This window comes from Periophthalmus magnuspinnatus, chromosome 23 (assembly GCF_009829125.3).
Source record: "Periophthalmus magnuspinnatus isolate fPerMag1 chromosome 23, fPerMag1.2.pri, whole genome shotgun sequence".
In the NCBI taxonomy this organism is placed as follows: domain Eukaryota; kingdom Metazoa; phylum Chordata; class Actinopteri; order Gobiiformes; family Gobiidae; genus Periophthalmus; species Periophthalmus magnuspinnatus.
The window spans coordinates 22927753-22937293 of record NC_047148.1 but is presented as its reverse complement, the minus strand read 5'-3'; the positions used below and the strand labels follow the sequence as shown (position 1 = coordinate 22937293).

Sequence of the window (9541 nt, the reverse complement as noted above, 5' to 3'; positions counted from 1 at the left end):
TGCAACAGGTTATGTATAATTTATTTTTTCTGTCTAGAGTATTTTATCATTAAAATCAAAATGTCAACATTTTAAAATCATGTACACGCAAGAACGCATTTAAATGTTAGCACAGCTTCTTAAAAATTTATACATATGTACTTTTGTACTTGTGGACAGACAAAAGCAGGAAGTGGTCACTCAGACTGCAAAGAGGTGGGAAACAGGATAAAGGAAGACCCAACCCACCAACTTCCCACAATAATAAACCAATCCCCCTTCTCCAAAACTTAAGACAGTGATGCAGGTACCTCCCAGGTGGAGGAAATACACGAAACAAAGGTGCCCCATTCTCCACTGTATACTGACATTTGAAAAAAAAACTTCTCCTCCCGTCCACCAGGTTCAGTAGTGTGCAGTGGCCGGGCAGGTTGGGCTCTGGAGGTGTCTGTCCTTTTACATACATTAATAGAAACTATATTACAGAATTTTTCCCAAGCATGAATTACAGGCAACCCACTAGCACATTAACTGTACAGATCTTGGCAAAGTCAGCAAATATTTGTCCTAAACTCCGAGTAGCGAGGTCTTCACCAATAGTTAATAAGCGCTATATACAGCAGTGTAATCGGGGAGTAACTTATGATACAGAAAAAAATATATATTTTAGGGGTAAAGCAAAGCATAAATTTCAACAATGTCATTGCTTTTAGATAGGCTGGACATGCTGCGAGGTGTTTCATACAAGGCAGAGGGAACAACCAGCCAAAAGGGCACCAGAGCGTCTGTTCTGTGCAGCATCGTGTCGGGTAAAAGGGGCGTGTGAGTAGAGCCGTGGTGGTCTGTTCAAATTTACAGTCAAGCTCACATGAGTAAAGAGCATGCAGCTAATCACCTGGGACAATGTGAGCTGCCTTTCACATATTTATATTTCTAAAAATCACTTGATAGTTGATTTAGCGAGTCATGAAATAGAAATGAGCAAGTGCAGAGAAAGAGTAAGGTTTACAGTAATAATAAGGCAACAAACAATGAAAACCAACTGCTGGAAAAGACCAGTTTTGTCGATATGACTTTGGGGGGAAAACTGTGGGGTGGAACTCTTGATGAAAGGAAAAGTAATGACTTCAAAAATAACGCCGCTTTTAAAGATTATTTTAAGTGTAGTGTGCACAAAGACAAAAGACATTTCCAGAGAAGCGGTCAGCGTGTCACATCATGTCTAAAAATACATTAAAATCCAAACATATTCAGAAACCTATCGAAAGCCTGACTTTGTTAAACCTTCTGCACAGGTGGTGTCATGATTCAAATCTGCCTTAGATTCACCACTTAATCCTGCGTTGTATAAACCATGATTGGAAAAAGAAAAAACTGGTTAACAAAGCAATAGATTTTTGGGATAATTTTGTACAAACTGGCCAGTGACAGGTATTTTAACGCAGAGTTACATACTGTTTAAGTGTCAGTGACCTGTGTGAAGAGCGTCGATGATGATGTGATGGGAGGAATTATACTGAAAGGTGCAATGGAAGCCAAGGGGTGGAGCGTCAACAGCCAACTCAGTTTGAAGAAAAGGAGTAAAACACTGACAGACAGGAGAAAGGCAGAGGAGGGGAGAGATGTAGTCCACATCCCAGCTCAGTCAGGCCCGAGTCGCTGTCTGCCCCCTGCATCGCCCCCTCTGCAGCCGTGTTCCAATCCCACTCCTGGTGCGGTGAGGAAGGGGAGCGGGGAAGCAGATGGAGGAATGGATAAGTGGGGTGGATGATGAGAGGGCAGGCGTCACGACAGACGGGACAAAGGGCAGAAAGGGTGACGGGGCTTTGCTTGGTCATTAGCAGCCGCAGCCTTCCCTCTGAGGTTGTGGTTCGCTGGTTAGCCTGCCCCCCTGTGGAGCGGAGGGCTTGTGCTGGACGCCCGATTCGGCCGCGTTCAGGTCAAGGCTTCCATCTTGAATATTCTGGTAGATTTTCTTAGCAGCTTCCAGGAAAGCGTCTTCAACATTTTCACCTCTGAGAAGAACGAAACAATCCAGGTAAGAATTAAGCAAAAGGTTATCTTACTTCAGACGTTATTGGTTTTCAACAACAATTCAAACAACTTACGTTTTTGCACTGGCTTCCAGGAACAATAGACCTGGAGAAGAGAGAAGATGAAGATGAAGCAACAACAAAAATACATTGTTACTCTGTTACTCACTGAACTTTTTATACCTAAATCCAAATCACTAATAAACCCACCATTCTCCTCAGCAAACTGCTTAGCTTCTTCATATGTGACATCCCTCTGGGCCTCTAGGTCTGCTTTGTTTCCTATGAGAATAATCACCTGAGAAGAAACAAGACGCTGTGTGACACAATGTAGTAACAGTGTTTCCCATTGCTCAAAACATGTCAAATGTCAAAAAGAAATGCAGGGCTAAAGTAGAAGGGACATTTGGCTCCAAACCCACAGGCCGTAGATGCCGAGGTTTGAAGTGCTCCTGGATACTATCATGTTCCTGGATACTATTGTGTAATTAGATCTTAATCCACGTAGTACCATTAGCTTCAAGACACTAGTTTTGAAGTCGTCTTAGAAAACAAGACAAAGTGGATGTTCCTAGAAGGAGTTTCCCATCTGCAGAACAGTTTTCTGAAGTTCCCTCTATCCCTGTATCGTGTCAGTCCCATTCACTCTCGCTCTGTTTATTTGCTGTACTGACCATGTACATAGTTTGATAAAAGTCTGAGTAAAATGTGTTTGTGAACACTTACAGTATTGGGATTGGTGAGGTTTCTAGCATCGGTTAGCCAGCTGCTGAGGTGATTGTACGTGCTTCTCCTGGAAACATTAAAGGGATGTTGACGGTAACTATGACAACAGACCAGGGCACGTAAAGAATTGAAGCATTTATTCTTTCACAGAATAGTTCAGAGAAGGGGCCATAGTTTATTCAGGTGTCAGGATGAATTAGGGATGGAGAAGCCCATATATTATGTTGATACAAATTCTTTACATATAATTTATCTTTGATCAGTATTTAGCACAGATGCACATTATGCCTGTCACAAGGTCTCGTCTTCCAGAGGTGTAGGATTATGGCAATTGTGTTGTACAGTTTGGTATTTGATTTGTTTTCATCATAGTTGCCAGGTGCAGCACAGTGTTTGTTTGTTTTGTGAGAGACTAAAGGTATCAGTACGTACCTAGTAATGTCGTAGACCATGAGGGCCCCTGCGGCGCCGCGGTAGTACGAGCGAGTGACCGCTCTGAAGCGCTCCTGACCAGCAGTGTCCCAGATCTGCAGCTTGATCTTCTGTCCGCTCACCTCGATTATCCTGGTGCCAAACTCCACACCAATCGTATGGGGACAGTCTGCCATGACTAAACACACAAAGAGAGAGCTCATCATCTGTCCTGAAGGGGGCAGGTTCTCAGGGTGAGGCACAAGAGCAAAAATGCCCAGAGAGGTTCTGAGTGAGTTACTTTATATATAATATTATTATATTTCTAAATGCGATTAGAAGGTAGAGATGTGGGATGTATTTGCCATTACTGCCAAGACACTTTTACAGCACAAAGACGTTTGGGTCTGGATTTCAGATGAGCAGGACTGATACACGAAGTATTATTAATATTATCAGAGAAGTATTATCACAGAAGTATTATCAGAGAAATATTATCAGAGAAGTATTATCAGAGAAGTATTATCAGAGAAGTATTATCAGAGAAGTATTATCAGAGAAGTATTATCAGAGGAGTATTATCAGAGAAGTATTATCAGAGAAGTATTATCAGAGAAGTATTATCAGAGGAGTATTATCAGAGAAATATTATCAGAGATTATCAGAGAAGTGCATGATCTGTTTGAGTAAACACAAACTGGTTTATGCTAAAAAAAGAAAAGACACAGTACTGTAAACCATGTGGATTTCTGCTGAATCATCAGGCGCAGCTCTAAACTCTTTACATCTGAGATAAAATAAGTTACAGACTTTGTTCTGAATGAAACGAGGCTTTTACAGAAGAAATGTTCCACTTGACAGACGACAAACGAGTGGCTATGATTGGACCAAAACTCAAACAGGAATTTGATTTGAACAAAGTTTGAGGGACGGACGCCGGGCAAGAGATATGTTAATTTAAAAAATACTCATATTTAGAGATGTGCAAGATTTGAACATTGAGGATATTAACTGTGAAAAACTGTCAAAAAAACTGCAAAAAGATAAAAAGAACAAACTTAGTTAAGACTTGAATGTCATGCTGCATTTACAGGTATGTGTTAGTGCATTTTGGATGCATGAACATTATATAATATTGTCTGATTATTGTAATTGGAATAAAACAAAAGAAAATAAATTGAAATAATTTTTTGTCAATATTGTCAGTATTTTTGTCCATCCTTCCTCAGTTAAAGCCCAGGGTTTTACTACGACCCTCTTTGAAGATGTTCCTTTGCCATATTTTGATAAATGTCTTAAAGTTTCTTAGTAAATCTCGTATGTTGACTGAATGACACCATCTGCCTCCTTAATGGTGGCACCAAACAGCAGATATAATGGCAGAAAGCTGCAGCTGTACAAGCACGTGTACATGTACACACGGATCAGGACTCTTGAATGAGATTTCCGCTGGAGGATTTCAAAAGAGCTGAGATGATACTGGCTCCAGTCGACTTCGACATTGAAAAATACACAGTACTAAGAAGTCGTCCAATATGATGGCAGCACTTACATTTCTTTTCTGTGAACTGGTGCAGCAAACATGACTTTCCAACACCCATGTCCCCTGGAAAAAAGAGAGACCTCACATTAACTCCAATAATCACTACGTTTATGTCGTTTTTATGGCACTAGTGTGACTAAGAACGTGACATCATGTACAATGTTAACATCTAGACACGATGCCAAGAAAATGATCAATTATTAAACCTAAAAGAAAAACAAATATTGGACAATGTCTCACTATGATAACAGTGTTCATGCTTATTTACAGTTTATAATTGTGTAGGATACTTACCAATAATAATATATTTGAAAATGTAGGAGTAGTTGTATGGAGCAGTGGCCATTTTGGCTCTAAAAGAGAAAAAAAACATATAAGACAACTTTTATAAAAGTACCTTGATTGTAATATTGTGCCAGTGTATTTATAATATCAGTAAAGCACAGAATGGTCGACGTAGTTTGTTTTGGGGCCAGAGATCATCTCTGTACATGAGCTATGACTCCACGAGCGCCCACCACAAACTAAACCCTTTCACACAGATCTGATTCACTGTGATGCCACATTATGAAGTTTAAAAAGGTGGACAGGAGTTATTTGACTCCAAATGAATATCTGCCAAACAGATCCAAAAAGACAACCTGACAGCTCTGCAAACATCCTGTTTTGTTTTTTTACTTCTTCAGCAGAAGAGACTATTTTGCTTTACAAACAAAAAAGAAGATGTGTCATTCCATTTACAAGAAGCTCTTGAGTCATTACAGGCTCCAGACGAACGATTTGAACCGGACGTTTATTGAAGTCCTTGTAATGTTTTGTCCTTAACCTTCAGGGCTAAAGAAATAACTTGGTTAGTTACTTTTACCCAGACATACAGTTCATACTTTATACTTCACACCTACTGACATATTATTTCTTTGTTTTCTTTAATAATGACTAGATTTATCTGTTTAAAGTTATTTAATCAAATAAACAACTTTCAAGAATTTACATTTTCTTTAAGTGAAATCAGAATGAGTTAGAAACCTATAAGTTTAATTCATAAAAAGTTATTATATAAATATTGGCTTCACAAACTAATCAGAGTGAGAGGTCTGTGCTTTTAAAGATCTTTACAGTTCACTATAGTAAAAGTGAGACCTCAATAGTTGAACTTTGGCGTCTTTTGCCTCTACATTTATTTTGTTTGTTCACCTCACACAGCAGCTTCACTTAAGGATCTAAACACAGTGTGGAGGATCTGCAGGTTTGATGCTTCTCTTTAAGGTAAACGCTCTGTCTCGTTCACAAACACATGAAAAAAAGCCAATCTTCTGAGCTCTGCAGTGCAGTTATCTCTCTGAACACCTGAGCACATCCACCTCAGATCCGTCTTTATCTGGTCAAAGGTGAAGGCGGAGCGAGAGTCAGTCAAAACAATGACTTAAATGTGTTCTATACGATTTAATCTGCGTTTATAATGAGGAGAGAGGACACAGGAGAAGGGATGTGGTGAGGATCTGTCGGGCCAAAGGAAAATGTTAAGTGGTACCAGACAAAATTTGAGGTGTGTGTGGCCAAACTGGTCACACTCTGGAGCCCTGCACTACAGAAGACACACAACTCCTTTCTGAGTAACAGAAGTAAAAAAAAAAGTAAAAGCTCAGAGCTAGGCATTATTCTAACAGGCCAGCTTCTTTCAGGATGATAATCACAAAAGACAAATTTCCTTTTTGCAGTGAAACCGAGGAGGGAAGTGAAGGTTACACAAGTGCAAACACCAGTAGTTCTGAGTTAGTCACAGAAACTCTCAGCCTACCGTTTAGCTCCCCTCAGTCACATGACCCTCGTGTGGCATCTAGCCCCCGTGTAATGCTGTAATATTTGTTTGTGGCACACCTTAGGTATCACCATGTTATTGGCCAGCTTTCCCTGAACAATGGTGAGTAGTTAGTTGGTTATGACACGGCCATAAGAGTTCCAAGGTTGACTGTAATATCCACTTTTTAAATCATGTGACTCCTTCACAGCTCGACACTTCACGGCCCTGGTGCCCGTTCGTCTATGTCATATTGCTCTATAGTTTGTTAACAGACTATAACGTGCACCGCTTAGACCTTCATCAGAGTAATGAGCAAAATTAACACAATGCAACACAATGCAACACTCAGAGATACACATTAAACATCTGTGTAATAATATTTTAGTCAAGAAATTATTGCAGCTGAGAAGAAAATCCTGTAACATAATGTCAGAGTTGACCCTTTATCCTGTAAATACTGAGTTTAGACGAGTATCAAAGCCAAAGACATCACACACACACACAAAACACACACATTTTACAGACACATAAACACACACACAAGACTTTAAATCCAGCAGGAACAGGTGACATAAACACACACATACTAAACACAAACATAACACACAGACACAAACACACTCACATATTACAGACACATGAACACACACACATATACACACACATACATATTACAGACACATAAACACAGACACATATAGACACACAAACACACACACATATTACAGACACATATACACACATAGACACATATAGACACACAAACACACACATATTACAGACACATTTGGCCTAAACTATTTGAGAAAACATTTTTTGCTTATCATTAACATTAAATTAGACAAGTGTCAAAGTGACACTTTTATGGTGCAGATCTGTCGTTGAAAATAACACAAAATAACACAAAATAACTCATCTTTGCAGTTGGCAGGACAATAAACACAACTGAAACCGGTGAAAAAACAGGGCCTGATCCGTTTAAAGAGCTACTAGCAGGTTAGCACTGTTAGCACTGTTAGCAAAAAAACTAGCTCTTGTTTTGTAGCAACAGTATCCGCAAAGTGTCTTAAAACAAAGGAAATACTGCGTTTGTTTGCACAGACAAAGTCCACAAACACAAGGTGACAGTTTATAAAAGATGATGCCTGAGGTGAAATGACAAGACGCACCTGACATCCTCCTCCTCCACCTCCTCCACCTCATCATCATCATCATCATCATCATCACTGCCGATGCTAATGCTAATGCTAGCGCTAGCATCACGGCTGATTACACTAATGTCACAACGTTCACCTCTGTTTCAGGTGATGAATTAGCCTGAGTGTAAATGTGAGCAGCTGAAGCTAAACATAAACTATCATCGGATCTGTGAGTCACACCCGGGAACTTAAATGACCACAGTTTGATAAGTCAAATAAGGCTAGCTTCGTTAGCTTAACCGTTAGCTTGACCGTTAGCTGAGCACTGGCACACACAGGCTTAAGTAATGCATGCCTTTAACACAATAACATGATTATTCCTCACACTTTTTGTCCATTTCTAGACTCGTGTTCAGGTCGGGACGGTCAGCTGACTCACCAAAACTTTGAGTGTTTTCCGTTTGTGGCGTTTGCAGTGGAAAAGGTGCAGTTTATCCTCCGGCTCCAGTGATCTGCTTTTCCAAGATGGCGGCTCAAGGCACAGGGTTTCCTCCTCTGAGCACAATGGGCGTCTGGGACAAAGACTCAGGGATGAGCTTCTGCATCAGTGGAGCCTTCTGCAGGAGACACTTACCTGGACAGGTGTAGTTTTACTTTTACCCATAGGTCTACTTGTTTTTCACATATAGCTGTATCTTTTCCTCTTTTCTTTAAAGTGCTTTTTCCCCACTGAGTCTTTAAGTTTATCCTACAGATGCACCATATTGGCTTTACTTTTTTGTTATAGCTCCAGAGTAACCAAGTTTTACATCTTGCTATTACAGCTGCTTTTATTGATTTTTAAAATACTGTGGAAATGTTCATTCTTAATGTGAGATGGGTCACCTCTCCACAGATCTGACCTTTGACCTGGCCTAGTGGCATCACCTGTTTAACCTCGATGAAGATAGATAAGTTTAATGCCATAGTGTGAAACATTGAAAGAAAACCAATAACGTCTGAAGTAAGATAATCAAGAAAGTTACATAGTGCACCTTTAAACTTCTGCAGACTACAGTTTTTATTTTAAAGTTAGTGTGTTTTTTACATTTTTACTGTTTTTAAAAAGCAACTACATTCATAACTGCCCCTGCGTCGCTAGTGCTTTAATCTGGACACTGAGGGCACAGGTGTTTTTCAGTCTCTGTAAACGATGGACAGGTCCTGGCTCAGGTCAACGCTCAGAACCTCCAGAATTCACTCAGTGTTTTTAGATTTATTTCAAACTGCCTTTAATCATGGTTCATCACTGCCACAAAAATGAGAGACTCACGTGAGGCTCATTGTGCTTTCTGATTGGATAACCGTCTTGTGAACCAAATTGTTTATATTTGCAATGTTAAATAGAAAATATTGTACATACCCAAACTTTAATAAAGCTTATAAAATGTAAAATATAAGAGCTGTTTACTCATAACCTATTTTATATTTAAACTTAAATCCTTAATCAGTGGAAGCAGAGGGGATACTTTAACTGGCTGAACCCTCGAGCAAACGTTCCCGTAAAATAATATTTCTTGCACATTTGTTTATATATGAGTTTATTGACAGTACTTATGCAATTATACAAGCAAACAGTTGACTAACACTAATTCACCAGAACTGAAGCGTTTGAGTGGCATAGGCCTGTCACAATAACACACCTGAAGTGCAATACAGCTACAGTAAATACTTTTCCAAATGAAACGTTGGCCATTTTATTTCAACATGAACCATAAATAAATTGCAGGCTTCTATAATGTGTCCTAGATATATTATTATTATTGTGACCAACTGTTGACCCCCGCAAGACGCCGTATGACGTAACACACAGCCGACACTACGCACTTCTGTGTTGTCAATCTGTGCGAACATTTAAAAGCTGTAGAGG

The 9541-nt window shown here is 39.6% G+C and overlaps 1 protein-coding gene across 1 annotated transcript; it reads right to left on the bottom strand.

Moving 5' to 3' along the window:
• Nucleotides 1–2: 2 nt before the first annotated feature.
• rab14l (RAB14, member RAS oncogene family, like) lies at nt 3–8209 on the bottom strand. Its single transcript, XM_033989446.2, has 8 exons — nt 8072–8209; nt 4987–5045; nt 4702–4755; nt 3171–3348; nt 2739–2805; nt 2223–2310; nt 2088–2118; nt 3–1994 (listed from the first exon to the last, which is right to left on the bottom strand). The coding sequence occupies exons 2-8, from the start codon at nt 5036–5038 to the stop codon at nt 1817–1819; spliced, it is 648 nt and encodes a 215-aa protein (XP_033845337.1). The 5' UTR covers nt 5039–5045; nt 8072–8209; the 3' UTR covers nt 3–1816.
• Between the last annotated feature and the right edge of the window lie 1332 nt (nt 8210–9541).

What these genes read in the sequence shown, in the direction of transcription:
- rab14l (XM_033989446.2), bottom strand. Translation starts at nt 5,038, where the DNA reads ATGGCCACTGCTCCATACAACTACTCCTACATTTTCAAATATATTATT. An exon ending in CCAGTTCACAGAAAAGAAAT is followed by an intron (nt 3,349 to 4,701) that starts GTAAGTGCTGCC and finishes TTGTGTGTTTAG; the next exon opens with TCATGGCAGACTGTCCCCAT. An exon ending in CTGGAAGCCAGTGCAAAAAC is followed by an intron (nt 1,995 to 2,087) that starts GTAAGTTGTTTG and finishes CGTTCTTCTCAG; the next exon opens with AGGTGAAAATGTTGAAGACG.